This window comes from Loxodonta africana, chromosome 2, assembly GCF_030014295.1.
Source record: "Loxodonta africana isolate mLoxAfr1 chromosome 2, mLoxAfr1.hap2, whole genome shotgun sequence".
Taxonomy (NCBI): domain Eukaryota; kingdom Metazoa; phylum Chordata; class Mammalia; order Proboscidea; family Elephantidae; genus Loxodonta; species Loxodonta africana.
Window position 1 is genome coordinate 127,527,837 of NC_087343.1, and position 19,857 is coordinate 127,547,693.

Sequence of the window (19,857 nt, forward strand, 5' to 3'; positions counted from 1 at the left end):
AAAAAAATTATAGCTCAACTATGCTAGTGCTTTTGAAACTTTTTGTTACAACAGAATTGTTTCTTTCAGAGAAAACTTGTCCAGAATGGAATTTACTAGCCAAAATAAGCAAATGAGAAGTTGCTACAATTCAAGGGAACAACAGAGAATCTGCCTCACCTTCTCCAGCTAGTCCTTTCTCTTCTTCTTCATTTTATCCTTTACCTTCAGTGCTGAATGGAAAGTTAATATAAATATAGCTTAAGAACACTGGTGTTCTCTATTTTCCTTTTTACTCATGTGGAAACAAAGACACCAAGGAATTCTATGGTTAAACAATTTACTTACCCATGAAATGAGGGTGTCCAAATTGTCCCTCAGGTATCTTGACTTCTAAGTCAATCTCTCTTTCTCTATCATCCCACTGTCTTTCTCTCCCTCTGTTAAGGAAATACACACTCCGAACATAACAGAACTGAGCGGTGGTTATTCTGGAGCCCTCTGCACTGCAAAGCTGTTTACTTTAAAGTTTGATGTTCCCCTATGTGATTCACCAGTTAAAGGTTGCATGGAATGGGCTGAATATTTCCTAACTCTGTAGTCAGGTATTGGCTTACTTGTTTACAAATACATCCATTATAGAGTTCAAATGTGAACCCTGAATGTTGTGCACAGTACAAAGAGTGACTATAATACACAGAGATTTCAGAGATGCTAATGTACAAAACTTCTGTTAGGGAGAAAAGGCATGAGTGAGCTCAAGACGTTAGATTTTAAGTGACAAGGCATTTTTGGCAATTTTGGGCAAGGTGGATAACCACAGTGCTTTACACACTGAAAAGATTTTTTTCCAGAATGACCTGCTTTAGGATTATTTATTAATAACCACCCTCCCCACCATGCCACTATGTTATTGTTTTCATTTATGAAATAAAGGAAAAGAGAGGGTTTATTGTATCTCTTTTAAGCTCTAGGCTTTTATGATTCTGTGATAAGAAGCATATAATATCCAAGTTAAATGAGTGAAGACACAGGGGATCATTTGATTAATACATTTCTGAAAATAAGTATTTGAAAGCTGCTTTCACCCAGGTTCTGATCAGAATTTTATCTTATTACAAGGGGTTTATTCATCTTAACAGATTTATGAATCTTCGCAGTGAATACATGAGGTATTTTCTAAAGCCCTTTTATATAAGAATCTCTACTTGTGTAATTTTTAAGGAAGTATTACTATTATTAGGAGCCCTAGTAGCACAGAGGTTAAGCACTTACTGCTATCCGAAAGGCAGGTGGTTCAAACCCACCAGCTGCTCTGTGGGAGAAAGATGTGGCAGTCCGCTTCCATAAAGATTTACAGCCTTGGGAGCCATATGGGGCAGCTCTACTCCATATAGGGTCACTATGAGTCAGAATTGGCTCAGCAGTAATGAGTAATATGTTTCTTACTGTTATTGTTACATTAAATCTAGCAAATGAATGGTAAACACTCCATTTGACCAAAGGTCTTCAAGAATTCTGTTCTTTCACATTTCTTCTACACATACTCAACAAAATTTATGGGAAAAAGACAGCTTCTTCCTATTAAGATCTGAATTCACTTTGTTCTGCCACTATCTCTTAATTATTTGTTTTTTATTAATTTTTATTCCTTACTTGCATTTTGAATTTACTTATCTGATAGCATTCTGACTATCTATCAGGTAAGTCTTATGGAAAAATATTCTGGGAAAGAATACATCAACAAAAGTAACAACAGAGCAATAGTAATGGCTACTATTTTTTGAGTATTTCCTTTGTGCCAAGTATGGTGCTAAGTGCTTTATATACTTTACCTTACTTAATGTTTAACACAGTTTTATGGAGATCATGATCAGAGACAGTAATAGCAGAGCTGTTAGCATGCTTAATACTCCACATCTCATAATCTTTATGTCTACCCTCTATCCTTCCTAAACGCCATAGTGTATGGCCATAGTATCCAGGGCAATGCTGACATTGTTGAAACCTAACACTGAGAATCTAAGGAACGATTCCTACCTTAGACCAGTCACCCATTCTCCATACATAGCATTTCGAGTAATCCTCACAGTCTTCAGTCTCCCTGGGTCTGGTGGAGAGGACACATTTCTTTCTAGGGTTGGTACACCTCACGGTTCGATGACGTACACCTTTGCCACACTTGACTGAACACTGAAAGACAACATTAGAGAGACTGGATAAAGACTTTGACTAGGAGATACGGACTACAGATTAAATTATGTTAGGTATTGCTTTCTACTCAGCTCTCACATACAAGGCAGGTAAAAGAGCGAGATGTAAGTGTGAGAGAAACATCAGGCTAAGCGCCAGTACTGGAGGCCAGATGGACCTTAGGATGCAGTGCTGGACATAAATGGACTTCAGGAACATTGCGTCACTACTATAGAGAGTAATATAAACACAGGGGTTCTTTAGAAAGACAAACAATAACCCATGATTGAAACAAGATGTAGAAATTTGATTGATATAGTCAGAATGTCATTTCTCAACATTCCTGAAAGCTAAAAAAAAAAGTAAATTTCAGCAAAAACAAAATTAAGAATTTCTTTATATGATTATTAAACAAACAAACAAAAAAATCAGTTGCCATTGAGTCAATTCCAAATCATGGCAATCCATGTGAGTGTGTGAGTCAGAGTAAAACTGTGCTCCACGGACTTCCAGTGGTTGGATGTTTCAGAAGTAGATCACAAGGCCTCTCTTCTGAAGTACCTCTGGGTGCACTCGAGCCTTCAACCTTGTGATTAGCAGATGAGCGTGTTAACAATCTGCACCATCCAGGGACTCCATACATATATTAAAAAATAAATTTTTTTTTTTTTAGAATGGCTAAATTCCAAAATACTGACAACACCACAAATACTGGCAAGTATGTGGAGCAATAGGAAATTCTTATTCATTGCTGGTGAAAACGCAAAATGGTACATCCAGTTTGGAGGACAGTTTGTCAGTTTCTTACAAAACTAAACATAGTTTTACCATACAATCCAGCAATCATGCTGCTTGCTATTTACCCAAATGAGCTGAAAATTTACATTCATATAAAAACCTGCACACAAATGCTTGTAACAGCCTTATCCATAATGGTTAAAACTTGGAAGCCACCAAGATGTCTGCCAACAGGTGAATGGATAAACAAATGGTGATACATCCATACAATGTAATATTATTCAACAATAAAAATATATGAAGTTTTGATACATGCTACAACATGGATGAGCCTTGAAAACATTACCTGGAGTAAAATAAGTTGGTCACAAAAGAACAAATATTGTATGATACCAATTATATGAAATATCCAGAAGAGGAAACTGCATAGAGGCAAAAAAGTTTATTAGTGGTTACCAGGGTCTTGGGGGAGGGAGGAATAGGGAGTTACTGCTTAAGGGGTGCTGAGTTTCTGTTTAGGACGATGAAAATCATTTGGAAGTGGACAGTGGGGATGGTTGTACAACATGGTAAATGTAATTAATGTTACTGAATTGTATAGTTAAAAACAGTTTACGTGGCAAATGTTTTAGTTGTATACATTCTACTTCAATTAAAAACAAAAAAGTCAGAGAAGGAAAATGAAAAGAAGTGAAGCATGTACTGCACCTCGGACCACACTCCCGCTTCCCACACAGTCATGCAGTCCTGGCCCTCGCAGCGCTGGGCAGAGGCGGGCTTGGGCCCCGTGCAGTCCCGTTCCCGTGCTCTAATCAGAGTCCCATTGCTCAGTTGCTGGGTACAGGCCACTTGTCTGCTCTGCATCCCTTTTCCACAAGTTCGTGAACACGGGGTCCATTCTGTCATCATCCATCTAAAAGTAAAGCAAGAGTCATTGAAAAGAAGTTATAAAATATTTAACCACTATATATCTTAACATGTCTAGAGTTATAAAAATTTTACACAGTAATGTGTTTTATTTTTTTTATTAACATTATTAACATCATAGTTTTTTCAGGATGCCCATGCTTTCCATTGCTTTGAATTCCCCATGTTTCTTATCTCAGGACCTTGCCCTTTCTAGAATCTCAAAGTATATTTCAGATTAAGTCCATGTCATACTGTGTGCTTTGCCTTTTATTATTTATGTTTATTATCGTCTTGCCATATAGAGAGATACCTTATAAGTATAAAATTGTTAACATGCCTGACTCCTGTTCTTTGTGTTTTAAATCTTCACAACAACTCATGTTTTAGGTATTACAAGTATCATGGCCATTTTACAGAAGAGGAAACAGAGGCACTCAGAGGTTTAGTAACTTGCCAAAAGTCACACGGTTGTGGAGCTAGAAAATGACCTAAGGCTGTAGACCACTTCACAATGAGAGGTATGCGGATATTAGCAAGGTAACAGATGTCTGCAATGGAGCACCCACTCTTACTTGGACAAAGCAATTATAAGTACATTCTGCTTATTGTTGGCAACAAGGTTTCTGTGACTGGGACACATCCTCCCAGGTAGGGCTACGTGCTGCTTCTTCAGGTTAGCTACTCACTAGCTGAGATCATAGACAGACATTGCAATGACGGATTCAGAGGACTAAATTTGAAACAACCTCCTTTTAGAGGTTCTCAGGACTCCAATATTACTTACTCTTGTGTTTCACTGATTCCATCGTTCAACCCATATATATGTATTTTAATACCTAGATGGAGATTTTTTTTTTCCGAACAGTCATTAGGGCAATGATAGATAACATATGTAGGACACTTCCATTTCTAATGAATTGAGAGCTGTCCTGTTGTCTTGTGCTGTTGAGTAGATTCCAGCTCATGGTGACCCCATGTGTTACAGAGTTGAACTGCTTCATAGGGTTTTCTTGGTTTGTGCTTGACTGCTAACCAAAAGCTTGTTGGCTCAAACCCACTCAGTGGGACTGCAGAAGAAAAGGCCTGGAGATCTGCCTCCGTAAAGATTTGTTGTTGTGTACTGTCTAGTCAATTCCAACTTGTAGTGACCTTATAGGACAGAGTAGAGCTGCCCCCACAGGGTTTCCTAGGCAGTAATTTTTACAGGAGCAGATGGCCAGGTCTTTTTTTTCCAACAGAGCAGCTTGTAAGTTTGAAAACCACCCACCTTTCAGTTAGCAGTCAGTGTTTAATTAACCAAGAAAACCCTATGGAGCAGTTTTACTCTGTAACACAGGGGTTGCCACGGGTTGGAATCAACTTGATGGCAACTAATAACAATAATAACAACCTTTACGGAAGCAGATTGTCAAGACTTTTCTTCAGTCGTACTGCTGGGTGGGTTTGACCTGCCAAACTTTTGGTTACCAGCCAAGTGCAAAATCATTTGTGCCACCCGGGACTGAGATCTGCCCTAAGGACCACTAATCTAGACACCTCCCCAAATTTATTTCTGGAAGGAACCAAGACCTATTCCAGAAAAATGATTCACAAAATTTGATATTTGTATGATTCCTGTCAAGAAAAATTCATTACGGGTTTCCCATTATTTGGACAACCTTACAGGGGAATCCAAACCGCCCACTAATCTCTGCACAGTCTGATTTCAGTGCAGTGTAGGGCAGCGAGAAGACCTGAGTTTATTTCTGCGTTCCTTACAAGCTGTGCACATTCTTGAAACAATACTTAACAGCTGTAAAGTTTCCATTTTCTCATTTGCAAAAGTGTTTATTATTATACTGCCTGACCTACAACAGGCACTCAGTACATAGTAAATGATATATATATATATATATTTCTCTAGCCTCATCTCCTACTTCTTTAGAAAATAAACCATACATTCATCTTGCTCCCCCAACACTCTCTATTTTTACCTCACGGCATTTGTTTATGTAGGATCCTCTGGCCAGAATGTCTCACCGCCACCCTTAACACCTAGCTCCATCCCCTTCTTCCTAGCACAGCTTCTCTGTCCCCAACTGACAGCATCCTTGCCTCTGCCCTCTATTACCTAGCTGTAGCACTCAAGTGGGAAGAGGAGGAGCTCAAAGGCTACCTAATTAGTATATAAGAATCTCAAAGGTAGAAATCAATGTCTTATTCTTCTCTGCACCCACAATGCTTTTCATGTAACAGTGTCTCATTAAGCATTTCTTGAAATGGAATTTGTTTCTCTTTTTGCTTTACAGAAATAGCCTCAGTTATTTCAAATTCACTTAAACCCAAGTGCTCTTGGCAATGATTCAAATCTTGAGGAGTCATTTATCCTCTATAGCCTAGTTTTCTCATGTGTACCAGTACCTCTGAAGTCAACTCTGACTCACAGCGACCCCACGTGTCACAGGAGAACTGTGCTCCATAAAGTTTACAATGGCTGATTTTTCAGAAGTAGATTGCCAGAACTTTCTTCTGAGGGAAATCTGGGTGAACTCAAACTTCCAACCTTCCATTTAGCAGCTGGGCATGATAACCACTTGCACCACCCAGGAATTCCTGTCTTAAATGTTGTCGAGTCAGTTCCAACTTGTAGTGGCCTCACATACGATAGAAAGAAACTGCCCAGTCCTACACCACTCTCAAAATCATCGTTATGCTTGAATCCATTGTTGGAGCCACTGTGTCAATCCATGTCATTGAGGGTCTTCCTCTTCTTTGCTGACTTTACCAAGCATGATGTCCTTCACCAGGGACTGGTCCCTCCTGACAACATGCCCAAAGTATGTAAGACGCAGTCTCGCCATCCTTGCTTCTAAGGAGCATTCTGGTTGTACTTCTTCCAAGACAGTTTTGTTCGTTCTTTTGGCAGTCCATGGTATATTCTATATTCTTCATCAACACCACAATTCAAAGGCGTCAACTCTTCTTCGGTCTTCCTTATTCATTGTCCAGCTTCCACATGCATATGATGTGATTGAAAATACCATGGCTTGGGTCAGGTGCACCTTAGTCTTCAGGGTGACATCTTTGCTCTTCAACACTTTGAAGAGGTCCTTTGCAGCAGATTTGCCCAATGCAATGCATCTTTTGATTTCTTGACTACTGCTTCCATGGCTGTTGATTGTGGATCCAAGTAAAATGAAATCCTTGACAACTTCAATCTTTTCTCCGTTTATCATGATGTTGCTCACTGGTCCAGTTGTGAGGATTTTTGTGTTCTTTATGTTGAGGTGTAATCCATACCGAAGGCTGTGGTCTTTGATCTTCATTAGTAAGTGCTTCAAGGCCTCTTCACTTTCAGCAAGCAAGGTGGTATCATCTGCATATCACAGGTGGTTAATGAGTCTTCCTTCAATCCGGATGGCTTGTTCTTCTTCACATAGTCCAACTTCTCGGATTATTGGCTCAGCATACATATTGAATAAATATGGTGAAAGGATACAATCCTGACGCACACCTTTCCATACCTTAACCCATGCAGTATCTCCTTGTTCTGTTCAAATGGCTGCCTCTTGGTCTATATACAGGTTCCTCATGAGCACAGTTAAGTGTTCTGGAATTCCCATTCTTTGCAATGTTATCCATAATTTGTTACGATCCACAGAATGAATGCCTTTGCAAAGTCAATACAACACATGTAAACGTATTTCTGGCATTCTCTGTTTTCAGCCACGATCCATCTGGCATCAACAATGACACCCCTCATTCGCTCTATCTCCTTTTCTGAATCTAGCTTGAACTTCTGGCAGTTCATGTCAATCAATGTCCTGCTTGCTTCTAGTATGTAAAATGGTATAATTCTAAATGAATCTATGTTTCCATTGCTGAAAAATGACAAAATTCATGATATCATTTGTGCTCTAGTGCTGCCTCTATCAAGATTTTTGTTGTCTGGTCTATCAAGTCTGATGCAGACCTACCATTTTGCTTTGGAGTCCCCAAGTGGATTTTCCCTAAAGTGATTGTTTATCTTCCAATTTTAGTATAATTTTGGCTTTGTATTTCTGCCCAAGAATATCCATGCAATAAGCACTATTTTAACCCATGTCTTATTATGTGTCCACCGAATTACGGAGCTCAGAAGATACTACTCAAAAGAGAAGTATTTGCTAATTTCATGGAATCTCATAATTGTGAAATAAAATCCATTTTAGATATCCTTCGTATAATGATAAAATATTCCCTTTTCTACTCCTTGTGAAAGCTACTCAGAATATAAGAACCAAAAAGTATAATAAGAGAAAACATTTTATATTTTGTAATTTATCTAATTTGAACTGTCCCTTTTTTTTTTTTTTAATCTCTCATAGTCCTTCTTCTTAGAAAAGTATTTGCTAGTCAATCAATATATTTTATATTTGGCACATGGGGTTCCATCTGTCCATTTGATGACCTTTTCAGTAAATGTGAATGGAAATTAGAATAGTTTTTACTCAAGTGCAGAAAAAGAAAAAATAGGTGAGATAAAAATTTTGTTATGCCAGTAAGTCTTAGAAAGTTTTCTCATGATGGCTATTTATAACTGCCGACGTCTATTTCTTACTTTCCAGTATTTTGGTTAACCTCACTGACACAGCCTCTTGGTGGTTCAAAACACACTGCCTCCCTTTCCAAGGGAACAATGATAATAAGCTCTAACAAAAAACTTCCAGTCTCTGGCTGCAAAAATTTCTCACTCAGAAACGTACTGACCTCTTAATATTACTCATTTTTTCAAGTCATTATTGAGACATTTTCCCCAGAGATGGCTGATCGAGATCAGTGAATGAACAATAAATGGTGTATATTGTATATTCTAATTGTCCACAGACCAAGATGTAACAAATATGTTGTAGTCCTCAAATCTAGCTCATGTAAGTTTCCTGTTGTATCAGAAAAAGCTACTGTTCTTTTTTTTAAAATGGAAAAAAACATATGGCATACGAACCAATTATAAGGTCGCTATGATTTTTTTTTTTAATGAGTAGGAACCGACTCAATGGCAATGGATGGGTTTTTGGGGGGACGTTTTGAAATATTTTAATAAATTATGAAACACAAGGTAAATTAACATCTTAGTATCTATGTGTTTAAAATAAAGAGAAAAATATTCTTAGGAATAGTAATAACAGTAAGGATCCAGGGAAAGGCCAAATTCTGCCTATATACCTGTCTAGCCCTAACTGGAAAGGGCTCCAAGTCCTGACTGTAGGTGATAATAATCCCCTACTTCACCATACCTGTTGATTCCTACACTGCCTCATATAAAAAACTTTATCAGTTCGCCTACTTATTAGTTAGGCTGAAAAGCATATAGCAAGGCAGGTACAATGTACATGACATTATTAAAAATATATTACTGTACTTTTCTTTTTTGCACTTCATTTTATATACCATCCACCACTCTTCTGTCAGTCTGTCGTACTGTGGTGGCTTGGGTGTTGCTGTGAAGTTGAATTCTATGCCACTGACATTTCAAATACCAGCAGGGTCACACACATTGGACAGGTTTCAGTGGAGTGGCCCTACTAAAAAAGACTAGGAAGAACAACCTGGCAATCCACTCTCAAAAATTAGCCAGTGAAAACCTTATGAATCACAACTGAACACTGTCCAACTTGTCTGCTTTGGATATGTTATCAGGAGGGATTAATTGCTGGAGGAGGGTATCATGTTTGGTGAAGAAGAGGGCCAGCAAGGGCAAGGGAGACCATTGATGAGGTGGGCTGGCACAATAGCTGCAATGATGGACTTGAAAATGCTGGTGACTAATAGGATAATGTAGGACTGGGCAAAGTTTCATTCTGCTGTACATAAAGTTGCCATCATTCAGAGCAGACTCCAGGGCAGCCAGCTAGCTCTATTTGTCTGTCTATTTATCTTTACTTATCATTTCCTCATATCTTTTAGCATATCTTTGCCTGGGGAGGTAGGATTGTCAGGTCAGGAATGCAAAGGAAAGGAAAAGTTGATAGTCTGTATCTTAAATACATTGAATTTGTGGAAAAGCCAGGCTTAAAATTAGAGCTATGTAAAGAAAGAAATGATTTTGCAAATTCTTTTAAGTTCTAGTTAACATGGCATGAGTCAGATATGTGGGGCTTGCAACAAGCCAGATAAAGAGGGATTCAGGACGCAGTGGTACATCAGATGGGGGGAAAGCAGGAGAGGAGAGAAACCAGAAGAACTGAGCATTGCCTGGACGACACTAATTCCCAGAGATTATTTAAGATAAAAAAGCAGAAAATATGGTTACTTGGCAACTTTGTCCCCCTGTCTTTCAGAGCACTTCTATCACTTGCTCATTGTGGTGGGTGATTATATTAGTTATAGATTGCCACAAAGCTCCAACTTCTTTGCAAACCTTTGCATACAATGTCTTTGGATGTGAAAATTTGTGGCTTCACTGCAGAGGCAATTGTGAGGGGAAGATGAATTCTCTGTTTGACTAAGAGCTCACAACTGCAACGTAACTCACTGAGCCTCAACAAATCCCTGACTGTAAGGCTACAGTGAATGGTCTTGTCTCCATATTCCAGAGTCAACTCAGCCTCACACTGTACTTGTCATCCTGTCCCTGAAAGTTTTTTAGGACTTTTGACACGGGGGCTCAGTCCTGCTCCAGTCCAGGATCAATATTTAGATAAAAGCAGGAAGATGTTCAACAGCCCTGTGATGGAAGCCTTGCTGCTGGTCCACTCTAAATTAGTCCCAGGTCCACTCATTTGTCTCTGCTTCATCTTTCAGTGACCAAGGCGTCACATATTATTTTATCTTACATATTTACTTACATTTATTATTTATTACAAATAATAATAATTACTTAGACTTTCTACCCCACTCTCAGCTTCTCAGCATCTCTGTTGTGTCCCTGACTCATGGCTTCCTGCCTAGTGTACTGCCTAATACTCTTTGGGGAAGCAGGAAGGGACCAAAGTGTCCATCCAGTAAATAAGACCCAGGCCAGGAATCCGGCGATCAGAGATGAGCTGTTGAGCAGTTTGCATTGGGACTTCTGGGAGAGGGAATGACAATCTGGCATCAGGAAGCAAAGGGACCACCCTGATCCCATTGTTTCTACCTGGGTCCTTGGTCTTGGCCAATCCTATTTTGGTTTATATCAGCTCTGGCAAGTTCTAACTACACTGTTTCAGAAAATTTAGAAGCAAAATAGTTAAATGCAGTGAAATATCCTGATTTTTGAAAAGGCGACCTATGGTTTACCAAACAATTTAAATTAATCCTTCTCCTTCTTCCAGCCAAATGGTTGTTTTCATACTGTGGAAAGCTTAGTTAGTCCTGCTCCAATACTCTTTCCATTAGGCCTATTCTCTCAATTGCTTAGATCTACATTTAGGTACATATCCCTTTCCATTTTTTTAAGAAAAGGCAAATTCAATAATAATCTGATTGTGTTTTAAAAACCAGGTATTTAATGGCCAAACAATTCTTAACAATTGACTGAATGGGGTTACCTCGTTTGACATGGTTGTTCATTGCACTTTCGAACCTGTGGCTCGGGCTTGGTTAAGTATTTGCATTTCTTGTTGTCCACAATGCTGTTATTTTTGTTCATAATTTTTGTGCAGGATACTGTTGTCTTCCTTTCTCCTGAAAAGAGCAAATAAACATATAAAGAAATGTTACCATTTGCCTTTACGTAATGGATTTAGTAGGTGTTCATAGGCTTCGTTATAATTTTCACAGGTATTTTAACCTAATTTAAATTACCTCAATGGAGAAGATATTAATTATAATTTTATGTAACAAAATGTATCTATAGGTTCAAGGAAAATTAATGGTGGTTTTCTTCCTCTAGGAGGGGAGATGAAATGGGGAATTTTATATTATAATGTGAACACGGCAACATAGGTTTACAAGGTATTAATAGGAAAATTCATTGTAAAGTACAATAGCCATCTTTCAGCAATATGTTGTGGAAAGCTGTATTTGCATGATACCTCAGGAGTCTACTCTCACTAGTGGGCTTTCCTGGGGTACACAAACATGCACAGAAACATGTGTGCAGGTTTTATCATTTGGTTGTACATCACTGCTCTGTAGTGAATTATGGAAAGCAAGCTTATCTTGCAGATAACTCTGAAGTATATGTTATGTAGCTGCCTCTGATAAAGACCCCAAGCATTCTAGAAATTCCTCACTCCCTGATGACTGTCATGTTTTCTAAGAAAAGCATGGGGCTTGTCTCACCTTTCAGCAGACTGCAGACAAACTGCTTTTCCACTTTCTCTGGTATGATAAGTCTGTAGATAGTGAGCTTTCTTAATAGGTAAAAATGACCATTTGCATGCTGTATTCATTTTGCTTACAGCCTTATAAGCACATTTACTTGCAAAACTTATTATTTCACCTTACACTTAAAAAGTCTAGTAAATATGTGCAAATCTGTTTCTCCACAAAATTCTTACACAATTTTTATACAAAATTGTATAAAAAGTTTCTGTAAGATACAAATGTATATATGATTTAATAATCTAATTTACATTATTATTTAATAGTAATTAAATCAACCAATAGTTTTGAAGCCAGGTGGTCATGAAGGATTAAGAAGAAATCACAAGTCTTTTGCGTCACTATTGAAAGACCTATTCCTTAGGGTTCTATAATGGTCATGCAATGATAACCGGGAACTCATAGGTTCATGCTGGTCAGCCACGCTTGAATGCCTGGGCTGGTGGCACAGAGGTCACTCTCTCACTCGATGAACAGAGATAGTAGGTTGGCAACAAGGAAGGAAGAAAGAGGGACATAGAGAGAGAACCACTTTTAATAATTTTGGAGTATATATGTATTTTTTACTTTGATTTGAATAGAGGATGGGAAGAGACAATGGGTGGCCAAGTAGAAGGCAAAAAATAGATATAGGTTCAGGATCTTTCCTTGATCTTACTCTGACCCCTTAGCATACTCCCACCACAATTTGTAATGTAAAGATAAATATATCTGACTACATACATGTGTTGATTTACTAACAATTACATCTGTCCTTAATGCATATCACACTGTTGAAACCATTTGGACCTTCAGTTGTGTCTTCTAACAGACAGCACAATGTTGGCCAAATTATCCCCAATCAAATGCAATGTATTCTGTAGAAGCTCAATACAGACAACAGAATACTTGGAAGTTAATAGGCACCTTCCCTTGTGTGGGAAGAGGCTTGCCTCCAGCCAGGGCCTTCACGGCACTTTAAGGAGTGTGCACTGTTGTTGCTGTGTGCCGTCCAGCAAATTGCGACTTGTAACAACCCTAGAGGAGAGAGGAAAACTGTCTCATGGGGTTTGCTAGGCTGTAATCTTTACAGGAGCAGATCGCCAGGTCTTTTCTCTGGTGGAGCCACTGGTGCCTTTGAACTGCCAAAATTTTGGTTAGCAGCGAGCACTAAACCATTGCACTACCAGGGCTCCTTGTGGGCATCAATGGTGAGCACCTTGGGTCCAATGTCTGTTAGACTGCAGATTAGTAGAAGGTGCCCCTTAGAGCAGATGGATTAAGGGAAAAAAAATCATGTCATGTAGGCAGATGAATTTGAAAACAGTGCTGCTTTCTTCATGCACAGGCAGCCCTACGATAGGACCCATGGCTTGGCAAATGGAGTCTGGGCCGGATTGCGGTTCCCTCGGCCAAACACTTTATGCAGTGCACACTCTGCTTAATTGAATGCAAGAGCTATACCCTCAAAAGCTCTCTAATCTGACTTGTGCAATGCACGTAGCAATGTAATCTAATGCTCAATTTCAGAGGAAAGGCAGCTTCGTATTCCTCAGGCAAACGGGTTGTCCAGGCAATCTTTTGGTAGGATTCCCTACAAGAAGGGTGTGGTGTGGTGTTAGACTTAGCGTATTAGTGCCTAATACCCAACAACTTCAATCATTTTAAAATAAACAGAATCAGAAGCCACTTGTTATGCACATGTTTCCACATAGAGAAAACTGGCCTCACCAGGTAACTGTTACTTAAATGTCAGATGAGGGACATATTTTCTGTCCAATTCCTCCCGGTTTCCTATGCTTTAGGTACTCTTCTATGACCTGATGCATAAAATAAATAGGTATCATGCAAATTTCAGATAATGCTAACATATGTATTATTTCTCCCTTAGATGATGCATAGCTAAGAGTTAAAATAAATGTTACTTTTATGAAATATAAATGTTAGTTTTAAAATCTAATTTAAAGCATTCATAGTCATGAAACACTTTAATAGAAGAGATGTAGTTGCCTAAACTAATTTAAATAATGGCTTTTTGCCAACTACAACACAAAAAGATGACAAACAGTATCCACAAAGTTTTTTGCTAAACGTATCTGTAGTCACAGAATAAACAGCTCCAGGCTAATTATGCTGCATTTTTTCTTCCCTTAGAAAATTTTTAACCTTAGCCCAGAACTAACATATTGAGACATTGAAAAAAAATCTTTTAAAGTATAAGTGTTGACATATCAAAAGGAATATAGGTATCGGCACTGTTTAGGGAGCACCTTAGTAGTGGTGTCAGGATGAAGGTATGCAAAGTATGAATCAGAATATTTAGTGTCCTATGAGTCGGAATTGATGCTGCAGTAATGGGATTTTTTTGTGTGTGTGTGGCAAGGAAGCTCACATCATAAGTTTTTGGCAGATAGTAAAAGCTTAGCCATACTTTATTATTTTTTAATTCCACTGAACAAAAACAATAGAATTAGGAAAAAATGTATTGCTCAACTACAGACACACATTATGCCTATAAAGATACAACTAAAATCTTAAAGCCATATGGAAATGTTGTTTAATTTTTTTCTTTTATATATTTTTTGTGTCCCAGCCAACACAGGAAATTTCCTTTCTAGCATCTAATAGCAGCATTTATAATGCATCCAATACTGTGGAACCTAGGGACAAACAGAAAGTGATGAAGTAACTGGCCTTCTGCCTGAACCATGAGTAGCTGCAAGTTGTTGACAGTGCATTACTTGCCTTATGGCAATTAACGTCACCTTTCAGTCATTCCCATTAAATCAGCCTTGAGGAAATCTGTTTGGAAGTTTTGGATACAGTTATGAATAAAATAAAATAATTATTACACATTTATCTGTTTACCAAATTTGGATAAGATCTGAAAAAGAAGGGTAATTTTTATTTATTAATTTTTTGTTCGCTGAAGACATTTAGCAAAGGCTAGACATTATATTAAGTGTGCCTTCTTCTCCAGTCTCAAAGACAGGCTGACATTTTTCTATGCTCTGTATTTCACCCATGAAATGAATATTTTCAATAAAACTATATCCTATCCAGGTAGGTAGATCACATTTCTAAAACGTGCATTATAAATATTGAAGCACATTCTTGGAGATGGGTTCACTGTTTCAATATGCACAACTGAAATTCTATATTACTGGACATTCCAAATGTTTTAATAAAATTGTGTAGCTCAATAAGACAGAAACTATGTGTGCATATCATTTGTGTTTATTATTTTCTTTTAAATGTTTTGTTTATTCTTTAATTGAAGTAACAACGGCCAATATGTGAACCAAAAGTAAATACGTTTTTATGAGGATGAAAGACTTGTCCCTGAGCACTTCTGAGCACTTCTTAGAACCATGTAAAATGCTGATTAGTTTTAAGCATACATTTTTTAAGTTGAAAAATTTCCAAAATCATGTCATATCATTTACTTTTCAGCCATTCTTTTTACATTTCTGTAAAATACTTCCCCTCAGGGTTTGCCCCTAATATTAAAATGACTGTTTCATTCTTATTTTGAGGAATACAATTTTTATTTTTGCACTGTTCACAAGACCTAATATATAATCCAATCTGATCTTGTCCCTCCCTTGAATACAAATAATTTAATGGGATTCCATAACTTCCTGGCAGTGTAGTGGTTAAGTGCTACGGCTGCTAACCAAAAGGGCAGCAGTTCAAATCTACCAGGTGCTTCTTGGAAACTCTATGGGGCAGTTCTACTCATAGGGTTGCTATGAGTTAGAATCAACTTGACGGCAACGGGTTTGGTTTTTGGTTTGGTATAACTTCCAAGTTAAACTGAACTTGAGTGATAGCATAATACTCAAGGACCTTCCTGAACTGACTTCTTCCTACTTTTCTGACCAAATCACTTCCCACTCTCCCATCCCCATATTTTGCATCCTAGTAATACATGCTCTCCCTAACCTCAATGGCCTTGGCACGTAGGCATTTGCTAGACCCTCAGCCTGGATGGCTTTCTGTACCTCCCCTTATCACTCTGTATGGTAACTGTACTATTATCTGACCCGCACTAGCTCAAGAGTGAGCTCTCTGAAAGCAACCAGTAAGCGCACTCATCACTGACCCCGGAAATAGTGGAAGCACAGTCAGTAATTATAAGTGAATTAATGAGTGAAATATAAGCATGTAATTTAAGCTTTCACAGCTTGCTATACTAAGAGGTTCATGTTAACACTGTACTTCTTAAAATGGTAAAAAATCATTTGCCAAGTAAATGACCCATCATTGGAAACTGTTATCTATAAAAAATTCAATTAATGGATTATCATTTAGCTATTAAAAATTAAGTTTATAAAGAGTTTATGTTCATATGAAAAATGTTTATATTATTAAAATGAGCAAAGAAAAGTAGAATGCAAAATTATATCCAATGTTATTGAAATAAAATAATAGAAAATTGGGGGAAAATATTTTGTTGAATTTTCTCTAGTTAATGATATTTGTCTTCTTTTTCCTTTCCAAATTTTCTTTGGTACATGCACAATACACCTATAATGGAAAAACAAAAACAAATTGAGCCCTTAAATATATTTTTTCCTGTCAAATTGTAGAGGATTAAAAAAGGTACAGTCATTTGAATACTGTGATGCTGTTCTCAGCTTAGACTGAAAGGCATGAACGCCCCTTTACAATGTAGACACAGCAAAGCCATGTCTAGCAGATACAACATTACAACGCTTACAGGACTTGGACCGATGTAATGAATCTGAAATGTTGCTTTTTTTTTTCTTTCATAGGTAACTATACAGGATTCCCAAAAAGCATGCTTAACTCTTCATTTGTTTCAAAAGGAGTTATTTGATTTTAGTGTCCTCTTTCTATGTTTTATTTCATTAACTGACCTGCTAAAAAACCAAACCGTACCAGTTGCCATCAAGTTGATTCTGACTCTTGGTGAGCCCCTGGGAGTCACAGTAGAACTGTGCTCCCCAGAGTTTTCAATGGCTGATTTTTTGGAAGTAGGTCACCCAGCCTTTCTTCCAAGGCACTGCTGGATGGACTTGAACCGCCAATCTTTCAATTAGTAGCAGAGAGCTTAACTGTACCACCCAAGAACTCTACTCACTCACTCCAGTCAAATCCAGGATAGTGCAATTAATGCTGATTTCACATACCTCCCTCAGATATTACAGAATGATACAGCTGCAGCACCTCTGATGGCTAAGTTCACATAATCAAAAAGATCTTTACAGGAAACTGATCCACACTTCTGATATCCAAAATCAATAATAATAATAAAAAAAACCTAACATTCCTTCAAGTAATTGTAAAATGTTTTAGAACTCCATGCAAAAAAAAAAACAAAGTAAACATTTATTTCACAAATACAATTTAAACTGCTTGAAGATAAAAGGACTATTTTCATGGCCAATGCTAAAATATGAAATGATATAGCCGTTCAAATTTTTCTAGGACTATTTTTTTTTTTATCATTAGAATCTAAAAGACTGTGATGGAAAGTGTATGATGATAACAGTTAGAAAAATTCAGTGGAGAACACCATGACCACTGACTATTTAAAAATAATATTCCTCTTAAAGCAGATTCTTAGGTTTTTCATATCGCCTAATAACTAGTGGAGCCCTGGTGGTGCAGTGGTTAAAAGCCTGGCCACTAACTAAAAGGCTGGCAGTTTGAATCCACCGGTCACTCCTTGGAAACCCTATGGGGCAGTTCTACTCTCCTATAGGGTTGCCGTGAGTTAGAATCGACTCAACAGCAACAGATTTTTTTTTTTTTTGTTAAAAGGGAATAACTAGTATTAATAATTAATTAGAAAATGCATAATGAATTAACTTTAAATTGGGCTAACATTTTAAAACTTAGTTTGAATACTAAGTGCCACTGAATTACATATTTTATAATGTTAATTTTATAATTTTACTTCAATTAAAAAAAGTTTGAGATACTGACTTAAAAGATTGTTATAATAAAAATTTAGCTATATTAGAAGTCTTTTTTTTTTAATTTATTTTTCCCTTTTATCATTGGCAATCTGATACCTTAGAACAGAATTTGAAAAATAACTTGTCCAATATTGAAATTTTAAACTGCCTTGTGGAACTTTATTTACTTTTATTTAATATATTCCTAAGAAGCAGAATGGTGCAGTTACTATTCCACATTGCTGTTAAGGATACATTTTGCATGAATCTGTTTCCAATGTTCTGTGCTTTGAACTTACTCTTACTTAATTCATGAATATGCTGAAAGATTACAAAGCTCTTTCTGGCTATAAAATCAACGATACGAAGTCAGAAATGATGCGATTCCTGAAATCCTGTCCATCCATTTTATTTATGAACTGCAAAGGAAAATAATATCCAAAAGCCCAGAAATATTTTGGCACTGAGATGAATATGTTGTACCCTATTAACATAGTCAGAGATAATTGGAAACTTTTGAGTAAACACAATGGAACATATTTGGAGAGAAGATCTATTCAAGAGCAAATCATATAGGGGTTGTGTATAAGTAGAAGGAGTATTTTACAAAATAGGCTACTTGAAATAAAAATAATGACATATCTGAATTCTTATTTAACAGAACACAAAACACCTCTTTGAATCCAAAGAAAACCTTAATAATCTCTAAAGGGCATGCTCTGTTTTGTGGAAAGGAACTAAATCAAGCCTTCTTAGTCTACTATTGAAGGTAATGTGATAAGGAGGAAGGAAGAACTAAACCCAGGAGTCCTGGGTTCTAATCCTGACTACGCTCCAATGGGCTGTGTGACCTTGGTAAAGTCACTGAATCTCTATGTTCTTCAATTTACTCTGTTAATAATTAGGGAGTTATCTTTAAAAACATCTAATAGTTCCTCAAAGAATTTCTGACTGTAAAACTAAAAGAATTTATTTTTCTTGGGTGTTGTCTGGTCGGTTCCAACTCATAGCAACCCCATCTGACAAAGTAGAGCTGCCCCATAGGATTTTCTTGGCTGTAATCTTTATGTAAGCAGATCACCAGTTCTTTCTTCTGTGGGTTCGCTGAGTGGGTTTGAACTGCCAGCCTTTTGGTGAGCAGTCGAGCACTTAACCATTTGTGCCTCCAGGGCTCCTTCAAATAATTTATAATGAACCTTTATTCTTTAAGGTTCGGCAACTGGCAAAGCATCTTCTAGGATGCAAGGTGCATAAACGATTTGATGAGAGATTCTGATCCTAAATTAATTGTTTATTCATTAAGACGGACAAGTTCCATACGTCTAACTTCTGAAGAAGCTTCTACTAGACCACCATTACAGAAGAAAAAGAAATAACTGAGAATAATAATAAAATTCACTGGAGAAACATTTTCCTGTCAAGAGTTTTAAAGGCAAACAGATCTCCATGACTGCCACTCAGTGCTGTCACGGGAGCCATCAACCTCTCTATCACTCCACTTCCCCAAGCCTACCACATGATGGGGGCTGGACAGTGGGATTTTGGATATGACTCAGAATCTTGAGTTATATCAGGTAGAAAATTTTAACTGTGTAGGTTTTCATTTTGAATGTGTTAGTTTCTATTTGTGTTTTTTATTTTATTTGGATAGAGGATGGCAGAGTGAGTGACCCTTTGTGAAGAAAGCCCCTTAAGTGAGATGGGCCCTGGCACCAGCAGGAGAGGATAAGGAGTTGAGAGGCGCTCAAGTCACATGGTGAAAAAGAGGCCCAGGGAAACATGGCCAATGAAAATTTCATTGCAGCAAGGATAACTGATACATTTTTCAATCGAGAGTGCAGTTTGAAACACTGTGTTTACTATA

The 19,857-nt window shown here is 37.5% G+C and overlaps 1 protein-coding gene across 1 annotated transcript in view; it reads right to left on the bottom strand.

Moving 5' to 3' along the window:
• Nucleotides 1-19,857, bottom strand: part of ADAMTS19 (ADAM metallopeptidase with thrombospondin type 1 motif 19) — a 326,216-nt gene that overhangs the window by 41,518 nt on the left and 264,841 nt on the right. Inside the window, exons 19-21 of the mRNA XM_064275572.1 lie at nt 11,310-11,445; nt 3,619-3,823; nt 2,020-2,172 (exon numbers count right to left, since the gene is read on the bottom strand). Coding sequence (XP_064131642.1) covers nt 2,020-2,172; nt 3,619-3,823; nt 11,310-11,445 — 494 coding nt within the window. The remainder of the gene's footprint in view (nt 1-2,019; nt 2,173-3,618; nt 3,824-11,309; nt 11,446-19,857) is intronic.